Source organism: Plecotus auritus (assembly GCF_963455305.1).
Source record: "Plecotus auritus genome assembly, chromosome: 7".
Taxonomy (NCBI): Eukaryota; Metazoa; Chordata; class Mammalia; order Chiroptera; family Vespertilionidae; genus Plecotus; species Plecotus auritus.
Genome location: NC_137774.1, coordinates 161,352,301 through 161,368,480, shown reverse-complemented (window position 1 = coordinate 161,368,480; position 16,180 = coordinate 161,352,301). Strand labels below are relative to the sequence as shown.

General features: G+C 39.3%; 1 protein-coding gene across 2 annotated transcripts in view; it reads right to left on the bottom strand.

Moving 5' to 3' along the window:
- Positions 1-8,526: 8,526 nt before the first annotated feature.
- Positions 8,527-16,180, bottom strand: part of MARCHF11 (membrane associated ring-CH-type finger 11) — a 93,898-nt gene continuing 86,244 nt past the window's right edge. Inside the window, exon 4 of one of the 2 annotated variants that reach the window (XM_080678168.1) lies at positions 8,527-9,177. In XM_080678168.1, the coding sequence (XP_080534294.1) occupies positions 8,855-9,177 (323 nt within the window). In that variant the 3' untranslated portion in view covers positions 8,527-8,854. The remainder of the gene's footprint in view (positions 9,178-16,180) is intronic. The other variant, XM_080678169.1, reaches the window with a different exon arrangement.

Below are 16,180 nucleotides of genomic sequence, written 5' to 3'. Positions count from 1 at the left end.
TGGCTGTCACAAGATGGCCAGCAGGGGAGGGCACTTGGGAGGGACCAGGCCTGCAAGGGAGGGCAGTTGTAGGTGATCAGGCCAGCAGGGGAGGGCAGTTGGGAGGGACCAGGCCTGCAGGGGAGGGCAGTTAGGGGTGACCAGGCTGGCAGAGGAGGGAAGTTGGGGGCAACTGGGCCTGTAGGGGAGGGCAGTTAGGGGCAAACAGGCTGGCAGGGGAGCAGTTAGGCATCAATCAGGCTGGCAGGGGAGTGGTTAGGGGGATCAGGCTGGCAGGCAGAAGCGGTTAGGGGCAATCAGGAAGGCAGGCAGGTGAGAAGTTGGGAGCCAGCAGCCCTGGATTGGAGAGGGTGCAGGCTGGGCTGAGAGACACCCCCCACCCTGTGCACAAATTTCATGCACTGGGCCTCTAGTATTATATTATTTGAAAATGATCTGTGAGACTTGGATGGCAAACCACTGATGCTGAGAGGGCCTTTTGGTCCTCAGTTGGATTAGACATACTGAGCTCATTTCTTCCTCTTCATTTTGCAGAGCACTCATCACTAAGACGAAGGTGGGGAAGCACGTGGACAGAGAAGGGGATACAGAGAATGTCCCCAAATAGGTTAGCATTCAGGTTGGTTTATACCAAAGAGGACTGTCAAATCCATGCTTGTAAAGCCCACTCTGAGTCGACAACATGCTTGTCCTGTTATCTGACACCCCACTGACCTTTGCACCACCACTGACCTTTCTTTACAAAACGAATCCTCATGCCCTCCCCGTGCATTCAGCACAGCAGCACGGACCCATCATTGCCTATTAAATCTTAAAACTTCTCAAAAATGAGAAATACATAAAGCGAGCATGGTAGCAGTGTAGCGGATATGCACCCAGAATCAAGCTTTTGATTTCTGGTAGAAGTAAATCAAAAGCAGACACTTCCCTTGACCACAGAGGAGGCGGTGCCCGGAGCTGGATAACAGCAGGTTGCTGAGTCTAAAGTGCACATAAAATCCAATTGTAGGTTGGCTGACAACAGAACACAACTGGATTCACTTACTGTTAATTAGGCAGAATAAAAAGAGACGGGGCGATGTGAAGCTGGGGATTATGGGTAGTGAAAGCTACTTGATGGGAGGAAACCGATCTTTCCTGGTGTTTTGGAAAATCACTTCATATAGTGTCTAGTCCATTATGTATGCCCTGACGTTTGCGTGTAGTAAGAGCCAAGGTATTTCTGATAAAACTACACTCCAGGAAACCCAATCTGAAGGGGCCTAAAGGGTTCCAACCAGAAGGATGAGTATGTTTCGCTTCCTAATAAAAAATGGCTCTTCTGTTCCTGGCCAGTATGGAAAGACAGTTTGTCTTCCCCTCCTGCCCCCCAGGTTATAAAATGCACACCACTGAGCAATGCTCTGGATACTGTCTGCTGAGGTTGCTGTGATGCCCAGATAGCCCACTCGATTACCGATCATTTTATTGGTGCCCCCTGGTGCTAACTTCTCTTTCTTCGGGTGAGCTCACTATTCCTTCACCCTATTTAAAAAAGAAGTGAGCTTCTAGGTTTGTGCGAGCTACTAGTAGAAGCCAGTGTAGGGAGGTATAAGACCATAAGAAACCAGTTAGACATAGTGCTGGTTGATAATATAAAGGAAACATTTGTGGGAATTCTTACTCCAAAATGGCGAAACCTGTCTTTGCCCCACTTTCTGACCAGGGGTGAGATGAGAGACTTATTTTAATCTTAACTCTATTGAGGACATTGGAGTCTTCCAAAAAGAAGGAGAGTTGTGCTGAACCTTCTGAACATTGATTCCAGATGGACTTTGTTTGTATCATTTTTGGAATTGTTTTCTCTAAATGAGTCCTAAAAATAGAATGTACACATTCACCAAAGACTGAAGGATGCTGAAATATTAAGCAACTAGGATGGCAAATCTAGATGCATTTAGGTGCCACTGTGGGCAAAAGGCTTCAATTCTCATTTTGTTCTTAACCCTGGCAAGGTAGGCAAATTCACCCAATGAATTTTCAGAATCTACTCAGGTGCATACTTTGGGGATATTTTGCAATAATAAAGAATGAATTTTATTTCCAATTAGTTTTAGGAGTAATTATAATGAGGTGTGTGTGTGTGTGTGTGTGTGTGTGTGTGTGTGTTCGAGAGAAGAGAGGAGCAGGAAGAGAGATTCTACTGAAGAGGCCAATATTAAAACCAGGGTTTAATTCCCACCCATGTTCTGCTTCTAAACTGCTTCAAATAATCACCATGCAATGGTGAGAGTCGAGAGTATTGGTACAGGCCCAACCCCGCTCAAACGAATGGATGCCAACTATAAACTTCCAGCTGGGCTGTAACTTGCTTTGGGCAAACATCAGCCATGAACTGATGTTCCAGAGACTCTGCACCCTTGCTACACCTATGGCCACAGTGGAAGTGCATGTGTTGTCTTGCTCTGTACCATCAGGCAATGATATCTTGGCCGCAACAGATTAAACCACAGATTGACTCTTCAGCTACCAGCCACACAACAAATGTAATAGACCAGTGGCTTACAAGGTGGCCAAGTGCCAGATAAGTGTGCTCCTTTTTGGATTAAGGCCCGCCGACTGAGTAAGAGCTTCTCTCTGGATTAGTTGAATGAGTGATATAAGAAGCAGAAGAAAGAAACAGAACAGGACAGCCACAGAGAAAACTCAAGACTAGAGAGATAAACAGCTAGGGAAAAAGCTGAGTGCTAAGAATGGCAAACTCACTAGAGAAGGTCCCAACAGATGCTATTGACAAGACGATAGGGCGCTTGAGCTCCTGAGGATCTGGGCTAATGCTTTAGTTCTTGGGACACTTACTGTAGAAAACTTAAAATGGTTTCCTGTCCCTCCTCACTTCACCAAGTGTTCCTTGCTAGATCCCTATCATCTGAAATATCTCAAGGATATCACTCCTCCTTATAAGCCAAGGTAATTATAATAATAATATAATGATCAAATGCTTACTATATACTAAATGTTTGAAGATTTCATGTTTTGATTATTTCAAAAACACTATGAAATAAATATTATAATTGTAATATCCATTTTACAGATAAACTGAGACAAAAGAGGGTCAAGAGCAATGGAAGCCTTCCTATTGAATGCAGTAAGTACTAATAATTAGTCAGTTCATTGAAAATGCAAACTGAAGCCTTTCCCAGGTAGCTCAGGTAGCTCAGAGCATTGTCCCGTTATGCCAAGGTTGTGGGTCCCATTCCTGCTCAGAGCACATACAAGACCCAGCCACTGAATGCATCAATAAGTGGAGCAACCAATCAGTGTTTCTCTCTATGTCTCTCCCCTTGTCTCTCTCTTCCTCCCTCCATTCTCCTCTTTCTAAAATGAATATATTTTATTAAAAGAAATGCAAATTAAAACAAGGAATTGTTAAAAACTGATTCATGCATCCCTTAGACATTTTACTTTCTTTAAAACATACTAATATATATCAATTTGGTAAGGTTTTTTCTTTCAGTAGAAATTGCTAATTGGAATTTAGCACTGTTTTTCTGGCAGAAACCACACACATAACATATGCTCAACATTTCCTAGTTTCAGTTTCTTTGATGCAAAATGAACCTAGAGACATGTGTGAAGCAATCCAATGCAGAATCCTTCTAGACTTATTTTTTATTTTTTTGTCATCTTTTATAGTTATTCTTCCAACATTCAATTGGCATGGCTCTTACTAAGTCATTCCAAAACATTCAACCTATTTTTCACAGGGTAAAAAAAAAGCACCTTTTTTCACGCTCAGATTTCATTAGTTATATTTAATTAAGTTATGTGATGGCAACTGTACAGGTTTGAGAAGTAACTTAGACAAATTACCTAGTGAAAGCAAATATGTGTGGGATTCCAAACATGTGAGGATTCTATATTCCTAGGTGGTCAAAATTACATGTACCACCTCACATTTTCATTTAGAATCTATGCTAGATTATTTTCCCCCAAAGCTGGAGGGGACTTGGTGACCACATTAACAGAGTATGGCAAAAAGGATACTACCTAAAATCCAAGCAAATCCCCTTACCTATAGCCCATAGTCGTGACTGAGCTCCCAGCTGACACCAGCACCAACTTGCCAACCATGTGAATGAACTATCTTGAAAGCAGATCCTTCAGTTCCAGTCAAATCACTCTATGTTATACTATGTACAGTGGAGATGAGCCATCCCTGCTGAGCACTTTCTGATTACAGAGTAGTGAGCAAAAGAGAAGATATTTATTTTAAGCCACTAAGTTTGGGTGGTTTTTTATGTAGCAGTAGAAAATTGGAATGAGTTCTTTGGTGCAATTGGTATGTTTCACAGAGGGAATGGTGAACATATATCAACCAGTTACTCTGTTAAGTAAACTTTCCCTGAAACTTCTCTAAGAATTAAAAGATAAAGCCTGGCATTGAACTCAGAAGACTGTGACTTTAGAATTATATTACTACTAGAAGCCTGGTGTACGGGATTCATGCACTGGTGGGGGGGCATGGCCTGCGGGGATCAGCCCGCTATGGGAGCGCACATCCTGGTCAGCCAGGTGACGCTCCCACTGTGGGAGTGCACTGACCACCAGAGGGGCCGCTCCTGCATTGAACATCTGCCCCCCGGTGGTCAGTGCATGTCATAGCAACTGGCTGACCAGTCCTGGTTGTTCTGCCGTTTGGTCACTGGGCTTTTATTATATAGGATATCCCTGAAAAAAATGTAGAAACCCTTCAAAACCATACATAGTTGTGGATGATATATAACAATTTTGTTTGGTTTCTTAACTCCATGCTTATAGACAAGCTCTTCATATTTATAGGGTCCAAGGCAGGAGTAAAATTTAATACCAAAAGTCCAATACTTAAAATTAAAAATGAAATTAAAAACTGTTAAGTAAAATAAGCTTTATCCTCTTAACTTTACAAACACCTTCGTGAAATTTAAATTGTCAGGTCTGTGTTCTTGAACTCTATGGCTTTGCCCCTTCTCTTTCTACCCCTGTATCCTCTCCTCACTATAGGGTCTTTGATTGCATATGTGTAACCTACAACCCATACATCCAAGCTTTATTCACACATCCTGCTGCCCCCTCAGCTGCCCCTTTGCCAGCCCCAGGTCCTTGGGATGGCCATGCTGGGCAATGGCCAGCCCCAGAAGAATGAACCTAGAGAAGAAGTTCACGTGGGCTCAGAAATTGGACTTGAGCCATTTGTGTAGTGCCTATAGCATGGTCTAAAGGAGAGTGGGCTCTCAATAGACTCTGGATGGACATGTACCCTTGGTCCACAGTCTCCTTGTTCCATTGGGAGTTCAGAGCTAGAGGGGACTAAGCAGTAACCTGTAGGACCCCTTTTCATTTCTAAAGACAGTACCACCCCCATGTCCCACTAGGTGTTTCTCTCTAAACCCTCTCCTCAACCATCCTTCAGTGTCTGGCACATAATTGAGAATCAATAAATATTTACTGAATAAAGTAGCCTTATTCCCAAAGGCAAGCCTTACATTTTCAATCTTGGATGCTGCTGGAGTTTAAGATGACCAGCCCTGAGTTAGGTCACAAAGCTGGGATAGGAGCCAGGCTTGCACACACCTCTGAGCACAGCTAAAAAACTGATTCTAAGTGCTTCCAAAGGGTAAGCACGGTGGATGACAATTCAATTTGGCTCAATGAATGTTGACACAAAGCAAGCATCAGACATTGGAGAATGAAACCCGAGCACTGATTGTCCCAACCTTTTGTCCTGAGAATGACATTTTCCACTGACAAATTGCTGTCATCTCTCCCCCACGCCCATGCCCAGCTAAGACTGCCCATCTCCCTACCCAATACGCATATTCTTTTGGTAATGACAACCAAGTCAAGTGGAAATTATTAGAGCTAAGGGCTACTTTGCTGCTCTGTAGAATGTTACAACTGCACATTTAGGAGATTTATTTGAAGAGAACAACTCACTGTGATTATATCTTCAGAGAAGCCTCTGCAGAACCACAGAATCTCCCATGTCCAACACAAGTAATGGTAGTAATGTTATTATTCACCAGACTTGATAGTCACAGATCTTGTAAGCTTGTGTGTCCACTTACTATTTTCATGTTGTTTCAAAGCCATTCTCTGCTATGTCCAGAAAATCACTACCATGGAGGTAGATGTGTTATTTAATCAGAGCTGCTTTATTTATTTTCAGGTTTTTTATTTTAGAGAGAGGAAGGGTGAGAGAGAGAGAGAGAGAGAGAGATCTACTTGTTGTTTTACTTATTTATGCATTCATTGGTTGTCTTGCATGTGTTCTGACAGGGGATCTAACATGCAACCTTGGCTTATTGAGATGATACTCTAACCAACTGAGCTACCTGGCCAGGGCTGAGCTAGGTGTTTTAATACTATTTTAGTTCAAAACTAAAGAACTTGAATCAAAAAATCTTATTTAAAAAATTTGCCTGTCATTTTGATTAAACTTAGTTCTACTAGCCTCAGAAAAAAAGATCAATATAAGTGATAACCTAGGGAATTTTAAGTAAAAGTGAAATGAAAAATAAAAAAACGTGTTCTTTCTGCAATCCTGTCAATAAATATAATTTACTTTTATTTAGAAGAGGGCTAATTCAAATTCTTCATAAACATGGCTGTGGGAAGATTTCTAATGAAACAAATATTGCTGAGGCATAAGTCACCTAAGGGGGAAATTCATAATTTCACTTAGAATTCTGTTTCCTATAAGGCTATCACATCCAAGGCCAGCACAAAGATTAAACCTGTGAGAAATGAATGTCAACTCCCTCCCTGAACCTTCTTCTGACATTTAAAACATCCCTCAGCTTCAGAAAATCCATCTTTGCCTGAACTCAGAAGAGGGGCTCTGGGCCTAGATGTTGACCAAGAATTATATAGATTGATGTTTTCATCTTTGTACTTTCATCTTTACAGATTTTTGAGAGAGTTTCATGAATTTGAGGGAGGTGAAAGTAAACTGTGGGGAAGTAACTTATTATTAACTATTAATTAATTTTCCCCTCTATGTCCATGGGAAACTAAAACATACAAAAATTATCATCTGAATTTTCTTTACTATAATTTAAATTTTTTTCTCCTATTTTTCCCATTAACTAAAAATATGCCTAATAGCCTTACAGGAAGCATACCCAAAGGCAGTGTTTGCATCTTTATCTTGTGGACAGTTGTTTTTTTTAATTATTATCATTAATTTTCCTGAGGATAATTATCCCAGGTCCTGGAAGAGATGGGAGGTGAGAGAAGCATGGAATAGATGTGTGATAGGCCAAAGAATGGCCCCACAAATATGTCCTATATTTCCTAGGGGGAAAATCTCTTAAAATAACTTTGAAGTCTTTGATTAATTTACCAGATAAATCCACTGCATGTAAAATGGCATCCTCATGAATGCAGTGAATTAATCTCTAGGTTCCACTGGGGCCTGAAACTTTGAGTTTTGCAATAAATTACAACACCTGCTGTAATGCTTTATCTCACACACGCATGATAGAAATATTTTTTCTGAACTGAAAAATTAGGACTAAAGTAATCTTTAAATCATTGTGACAGTTCTTTAAATGGGAAAATATTTTAAGTGTTGGTAGAATTTGCTGTGTAAAAATCATGTTACCTGTAAACATTCCTATTCTGTTTTTAATCATACAAAGATTATTATTAGAAAGTAGGGCGCAAAGCATTTTGTTTCATATGCTTTAAAATCTGATCAATTACTTCAAATGACCTACATGCTCAACTCATGTTTCTAAGGAAAGCATGACCACCTGCCTCATCTATTCTGTCTTTGCGATTAAAATGTGCCATTTACTTCCATTAGAAGGATAAAACGGTGGAAAATCTCCAGGTTCCACTAGTTAGAAACCTGATCCTGGGGAGTCAATAGCCTCATTTTTCCTCTTTTCATTTAAAAAATACTTATCTAGTGAGAGAAACACTTCTCGCTGCTGGTGAATGTATTTCCCCAGGACTTCATTAAACCAAGTAATGGGATTGGTGTTTAAATGATTAAGTAGGCATATAAGCTTTTGCAAAAAGAAAATCTAATTAAGACAGTCTCATAGAAATCAAGACACTAACATTTTGATAGGTCTATGAGAGGTTTATGCAAACGTGAGGCAGTATTATTATCACACACACAGTAATGTAATGTTTTGGTGAGCTTTTAGAGTTGTAAGTATGCAGGCTGCTCTATGTAACATGTTCTGGAGCAAAAGTATTCTACTCAGTTTATCTTTATCTTTTTACAAGCTCTCTGTACTATTTCAGAAGTTAGAAAACAAGCCATAATTCCTAGAATCTATTTTCCTGTTGACAGGTATTTTCCTCCCCCGCCCACTTCCTCCCCCCCAAAAAAAAATCATGGTCAAGTTTGCCAACCAGCATGAGGCACGGGGAGGTCCAGTGCAGAGCCTCGTGGCCACTCAGTTGATAGGCACTTTGGAACCAGTCCACAGAATTCTAAACTCTTCCCCATTTGTAGCATGTCTGAAAAATTACACATGGAGCACAAAGTTTGATAAAAAATATATTTAAAACAAGCAGGAAAAAAATAGTTTGGGCCTTGAGGATAACTTTCATCATTCTTTTAACCAAGTAGAGTTAAATTATACAGATCATGATTTCAAGTATCAACTTATAAAATGTGTGATAAATCAGAAAGCAAACAAGAGGACTCTTTTTTTTTTCAGAAAAATGTATTTGCAATTCAAATGTTCATATAAAAAGCATAAATTTTAAAAAGTTCATAGATGTGTGTTTTTAGAAGTGTTATGGTTTTGCCATTCATTGCAATTACATTCCAAAATGTGCAGGGTGGTCCACACTGCACCGTCCTATACTCTTGTCACACTGAAGTCACTCTCATCACAACTTCTCCTGAGCTGTTATCTTCTGATAGGTCTTCGTGGGGTCTCATTCGATTGAACAGGTGTAATAACATATAGCCACATTGAAACCTCGGGGAGGTTAGCTGGGTGGGGTGGACCAAGTTCCTGTTCCGCAGAGCCGTCAATGGCAACCATAAAGTCCTGCTTGTAGAAGACTCTCCCCGGCTACTTTCTTCGATGTCTGTGGCTTTGTCATAATTTAATACATCCCAGTGTAAATTAACAGCTCGCCAGCGCTTAAACACTCTGTAAACTGCAGCTCCTTCGTGGACAATGAGACCTAAAATTCAAGGAAAAAAATCAATTTCAAAAGACTGGTCATAACCAAAAGTTGAGAATGTTATTTTGTATGCAATTAGGAATGAAAGAAATAGTCAACTCTTTGTTACTCATCTTCTTTAAAAATATGGTATTCTGACCACTCAAATATTTTGGCAAATGGCAAACCACTAACCATATTACATGGGAACAATCAATATTCAAAGATTAAGAGTCCAGTACCATTCAGAGAATGTAGTTATCATGGATATAATTGACTTGCTTCATTATGGCTCAGAACATACTCTGGGCATTTCACTGCCTTAGACAGTGGTGGGCAAACCCATTAGTCAACAGAGCCAAATATCAACAGTACAATGATTGAAATTTCTTTTGAGAGCCAAATTTTTAAAACTTAAACTTCTTCTAACACCACTTCTTCAAAATAGACTCGCCCAGGCCGTGGTATTTTGTGGAAGAGCCACACTCAAGGGGCCAAAGAGCCACATGTGTGGCTCGCGAGCTGCAGTTTGCCGACCACTGCCTTAGGAGAAACATTGGGTTCATTTATTCACTCAACATGTACTTAACATATATTTCTTGAGCCAAACAATATATATGGGCTTGATCCCAACAGGCAACTTAATTTTTGGAAAGAGGCATATATTAAGGTCAATGCCATCTCCCCAGTTCCTAAAACAATGCCTGACACACAAGGAAGTATGATATAGCTTTTTGTTATTTTTACTCTCCAGACAGTTCAACAAAAATTTAGTAAGCACCTACTTGAAAGCTTTATGTATATTCTCTCATTTGGTTCTCAACACAGCCTTATGAAATAATTACAAGCATGTTCCCCATTTCACAAGCAAGAACACCAAGCCCCAGGCAGGTGAGGGAACTTGCTCAAGAGCAGACGACTAGCAGCAGTGGAAAAGGAATTCAAACCCAGGTAGGCTGGCTCCTGGGTCCTTGTTCTTCGCTGCTGCACAGTGAGGTGGATGATTAACGATTTCTGAGACAGAGTCTTGGGAGAATAAACTAGGCAATACTAGAACCTCGGAGACCACAAACTAGCAGTCGGTGAATCAGATATGGTGCCCTGCAACATGGCTTCATGTCCATCGTTCACCCAAGGTCCCATCACACCCTGCATTCTTCATCATTTATATTTCATCATGGGGTGCCAGAGCTTTTGAATTTGTGACCGCCTCATAAGAAGGAGTCCCAGGCCAAAACCGGTTTGGCTCAGTGGATAGAGCATCAGCCTGCGGACTGGAAGGTCCCGGGTTCGATTCCGATCAAGGGCACGTAACTGGGTTGCGGGCACATCCCCAGTAGGAGGTGTGCAGGAGGCAGCTGATTGATGTTTCTCTCTCATCGATGTTTCTAACTTTCTATCCCTCTTCCTTCTTCTCTGTAAAAAATCAATAAAATATATTTTAAAAAAAGGAGTCCCAGGGGTGGGGGGCTTCAGGTAGAAAAGTGAGGAGGAGCTCTTCTCTTTCAGAAGGTGGAAATTTCAGTGAAAGTTGATGGAGAGGCCAATGAAATCTTTTTGTTTTTTTAATGGAATATCGCCTGAAAGTAGAATGCTTCAGGTGACAACCATTTCTTAACAATAAGTTTGAAAATGAGTAGATCTACCTCCTCAACATTTAGAATCTTGGGTATATGCCCTCAAGAAACTCTCATAAATGTGAACAAGGAAGCATATTCAAAATGTCTATTAATCTATTTGTTTGTTTTTCAGAAAAGAAAATCACCACAATCTCAAAGTCTATCCTTAGAAGAACAGCCTGTGGTGTGTGGATCCAAGGGACTTCCACAATGAAATAGTAAGAAACATGGCCATGGTACTAACACGGATACACATTAGAACAACAGTGCAAATCTCAAAGCCACAGTTTTAAAAAAAGAAAGTTTTAGAAATAAATGATTAAAGAAATAATCTACACTTTATGGATACAGTTATATATAGCCAATAAAAGTATAAAAACATGCATGAGACTAATAACCATTAAATTCATAGTAGTGGGGAGGGGAAATGAAGTGAGATCGGGGAGAGACTTCAAAGAAGGCTTCCAACTGCATCTCGAATGTTATGTTTTTTAAGCTGGGTGCTGTGCTGGGGATATGGATGGTCAACATGTTAGTCTGCATACTTTTTGTGTGACTGAATAATTCATAATTTCAAAAATCACAGAGAATGAGGAAAATCTAAGATGGACTGGGTGAAGTAGGAGAGACAATAAGGAGGTTACCCATATAAATGTGAGAAGTAGAGTGGTGGCAGAAAGGAGAATACCTAGGGACAGTCATAAACTTGTCAGAAGAAAAATGGACATGAATAGTAATACAAAGAAGAGGGGAATCAGAGTCCCACATTGTTAAGGCTGGAAGAAGGGATGATTGAAAGAATGAGTACAATGAATAAGGGTTTTAAACAAGTTTTTGATGGGAGATTATTTCATTTTTTTTTTCAGCTAAAGCAATGCCAGATAGGTTATAGAAATACCCAGCCCTTGGAAAACCACACCTACTAAACAGTAGAATTTAAGTTTTACATTGCTCCCTTACCAGATCAATTTTGGACACATGTAAAATAACAGCATTCCAAAGATATTTGTCATAGACCACTAAAAATGCATGTGGTCCAATAAATAAAAATGTCTTCAACCCAGTGACTGTACACCAAAATAATCTGTAGAAAATTAAATGTCCATTAATCACAGCAATTTCAAATCATTGTTATGATCAACTTCTTTTCCTAAGGAATAGTCAGAGTTGACCCAACTGATTGGATGATTTTGGGTAACAGCCAGAATTAGAAGCCACGACTACCAGGTTTTAATGGATGATTCTATTATTAGCTTTCTGAAAGCTCTATGGCTGGTGATTTAATTTTTATGGTTCTATTTTTCCTCCTTAAAATGCAATTGTAATACATAATCTATACATTCAGCAGAATAGTATGAAGATAAATTGGAATTCATCAACTAGCACTAAGATTTCCTCAGAGATGGTAACTATATAAATACAAGATATGATTATTAATTTAAAAATCAATAGTGAATCTATGTGGTGAGGAACATTCATTCACACTAATCACAAACCATTACAGCTTGTGGCAGGTTCATTGTAGATAAGTGTCGAATAGGGGGACAGCTTTACAGGGAAACCACTCATTTTACAAAATCTTATCCCTTTTTTATTGATTTCCTCTGAAAGGCCAGAAATCAGATCTTTTGCTAGAGCTTAAAGTCACTTTCTTGGCTTACACTCCTGGTAGCCCTATTCTGAATACATAAATCTACCCAGTGTGCAGAAATAAATCCCACAGATCTTCATAGAACATTTTGAACCAAATTTAAAGAGAGAGAACTACTTGACATTTTCATGAAGACACAGCCCTCTTAAATTTCCAGCTCCATGTGCTGCTTCTTAATTGCATTTCAATTAAGAATAATGCTTAGATGGTGTTTTATTCTCCATGAGCAGTCAGAATTACTTTTTGCCTTCTAGAAGCTTAAATTTTACTGAAATATGAGTAACCCCATCCCACTCCCAGAGTTGTCCACTGTAATGAAAATTTTCTTTCTTCTTTATATATTCTGGAGTTGGAGCAAATGCCCTCTGTACTAGTGGTTATGAGAAGACATGATGACTGTGATCATTTAAAATCCAAGAGTAAGCATTCACACAACTCTAGCTCTTATGTTGGAAAACCCAGCTACTAAAATCCATATTGCCATCCTTTCTTACTGATCGGTCTCCTCTAGTTTCATAATGGGGAGCTCACTTCCCCAAGTGGCTGTCACTCTCCGAGTAATACAAGTTAAGCCTTAAAAAGGATTTATCACCTTGACATTTTAGGTCATATGAGAACAGGCTTAAATTTACTTTTCCATCTGAGTCACTAAACCTGAAGGGAAAATCAATAATTTCTATAAAATGTGAGTATTAAATATTTTAGGATACTGGCTACATTGTTAATGGCATGGATATCAACAAGGTGTGATTTATGGGAATTTGGGGTTTTAAGAGTTGAGCTCTGTGTGTGTGGTTGGTTTTCATCATTTTCTTGCCAGTAACATTTAATTGGAGCACCCAGTTATTAATGTGCAAAAGAACATTTTTGTTGGGGAATTATCTTTTAAAACAAAGCAGGACTAAATAGTTTCTGGTTTCACTGAAATAAAAGCAACTGTTTATATAGGTAAAAGATATCCCAGATTTCGAAGTGGTGTATTAGTTGACATTCTTATATAGTAGTAGAAAATGAGCTAATTACCCAAAGAAATGATGGGGCAGACTATCAGGTACACACTCTGTGCATGCATTTGAATACACACACACACACACACACACACACACACCATATGTCTATGTTTATTTTAACACACACAAATGGTGTGTTATAATTAACAGAAACTTCCAACATTTTTGAACAAATAAATATTTTTATATTAATGACCAAGGTACTGGTCAAACTTTTATTTCTTATGTTACCAGTCTCAGTTTTTTTCCAAATAAGCTTGGTTATTTTCATAATTTAAAAGCCAAATTTTTATCAAGGATATATTTTGATAGTCAAGCACTGTGCTTTACATGCATGATTTTATATCTTGATGGCAACTTTACAAATAGATACTGCAATTGAACAATTTCACGGTTGATGAAATGAGACCTACAGAGATTTAACTTGTCCAACATCATGAAGATATAAGAATTAGAGGTGAAATTAAAGCTCAAATCTGTCTATAAGCAAACATTGAGTACTATAGTCCTACTCATGTTAAATGTCCAATGTAAGGCAGCCTCTCCTAGTCATACAATGACCAACTAAAAGAGACCTTGCTATCAACTGAAAGTAGGTATCTCCCTAAAATTCATGCTGAAGCCCTAATCTGTAATGCAATTGTATTTGGAGGTGGGATCATTGGGAGGTAATGAGGGTTATATTAAGTCATAAGAGTGGGGACCTCATGATGGAATTAAGTCCATATAAAAACTGGGAGAAACACGAGTTCTCTCTCTCTCTCTCTCTCTCTCTCTCTCTCTCTCTCTCTATCTCTATCTCTCTCCCTCTCCCCCTCCCCCCTCTGTTGTGCATACACGGAATGGCCATGTAAGGACATAAGGAGAAAACAGTTATCTGTAAATCAAGATGAGAGCCCTAACCAGATGCTGAATCTGCCAGCACCTTGCCCCTGGACTTCCCAGTCTCCAGAACTGTAAGCAATAAATGTTTATTGTTTAAGTCACCCAATCTGTGGTATTTTATTTTAGTAGCTCAAACTAGCTAAGACAGACCTTGTAGATAAACTACATCACCCTCATTTAAAATGTGAGTAAATTAAGTCCTGGAGACTGTGGCTTGGGCAAAGTTATGCAATTAGTTGCCATTTTTAACATCCTTGTGCGTCACTGTCAGTTATATCTCTAGGACTGCCAGTGAAACAGCCCCTTTCTTCCCTCCCTCCCACGTGAGGGAAAGGGATGGGAGCCTTATTTGAAGGCAACACTGTTAAGTGGTGAGAGCTTCGTCTGGTGAGCTGCACTCCCCTTGAGCCTTCCCAGGAAGTACAAGGCCCTCATGAAACCACAGAGAAACACAGGTTAAAGGCCGTGTGCTGTTCAATCAAAAGGTCTCTTGGGAAAGCTAAGGAGCTTGCAACCCCCAGCAGATATTTGGCCAGAAAAGGCCTTTGATTTTGAAAATGTCCAAGATTTCTAGATTAAATTTTACTATTCTCCCTTGTCAAAGTTATTCCTCTCTCTCCCTCCCTGAAATTTGCACATAACCAAACTCTACAAGTATTACCCTGTGTCATTCTGAGAAGTCAGGGTGCACACAAAGGATGGTGACTTTGGGTCCCATTTGATCCCGTTTAAGAACAGTAGTTTAGAGTTAATCTCATAAAGTAGCCCCACTTTTGACATCTTAATTTTCACCCCTACTTGGAAGACTATAGCATGTTTAGACCAAAGGGTTAAATGAATGAGACTTTGGTCCAAGATACCCTTTGCTGCGATCATCTGTGCTAGATTGTAATAAAATGCATTAATCCTCCTGGCACATTTTCCCAACTGACCCCAAATTTAAATGCCCAACTGTCCTGGAAACATAGATGTGAGTATAGAGGTGGTCGTTTTAAAAGTCACTCCTCCACTGTTGAATCTTGTTAATATGAACCTTGAAAAAAATCATAAGTCATTGTTGCTATGTGTATTGAATGTTTTTGTTGGAGTAAACTATGGAAGAAGCTTAAAGGAAAAAAACAAAAACAAAAAAAAACACCAATGAAAAAAATATAAAAAATAGAGAGATAAGGACTGAAAATAATACACAAGTCATCACAGAAGTCACTGAGCTCACAAAAAAAACAAAGCTTATAAACTGATAACTTAAAAGCCAAGTCTCTGGGAACGACAATGTCCTGATGCATATGGAAATTTTTGTGAACCCATATCTGAACAAATAATGTAAAGTAAGCCCCACATACAATGCACTTCCATCTATAAAATACAGGTTGATTTTTCTTTTTTTTTTTTCAAATTTTTTATTAAGGTATTATATGTGTACATATCTTACCATTGCCCCCCCCCCACCCCACTCCCATATAGGTTGATTTTTCTATAGTTGAATGTAAATTTTAGATATACATTCAAAGAACCAAGTTGAGCATGGCAGACTGTTCATGAGAACTTAAAGCTTAGAGGCTCAATACTCAAACTACCAGTAATAAAATTTGAGCAAAAAAAACATTATGAGGAACACACATTATTCAGAAACATCCCATGACATGAAAATATTTGGCATTAGAGTCTGGGTAATTTCCAAATATTGATGATCTAACCCACCCCATCCCCAAAATAGATCACAGGGCACATGAAGAAATGACAATTGAATAGTGAAGACCTTAAATGGCTATTTCTCGAGAGCACACAAAGGAAAATTCATGGCTGTTGTCCTATGACACTGCCACTCTCTCTCTCTCTGCCCAGTGAAATCTGCCGTC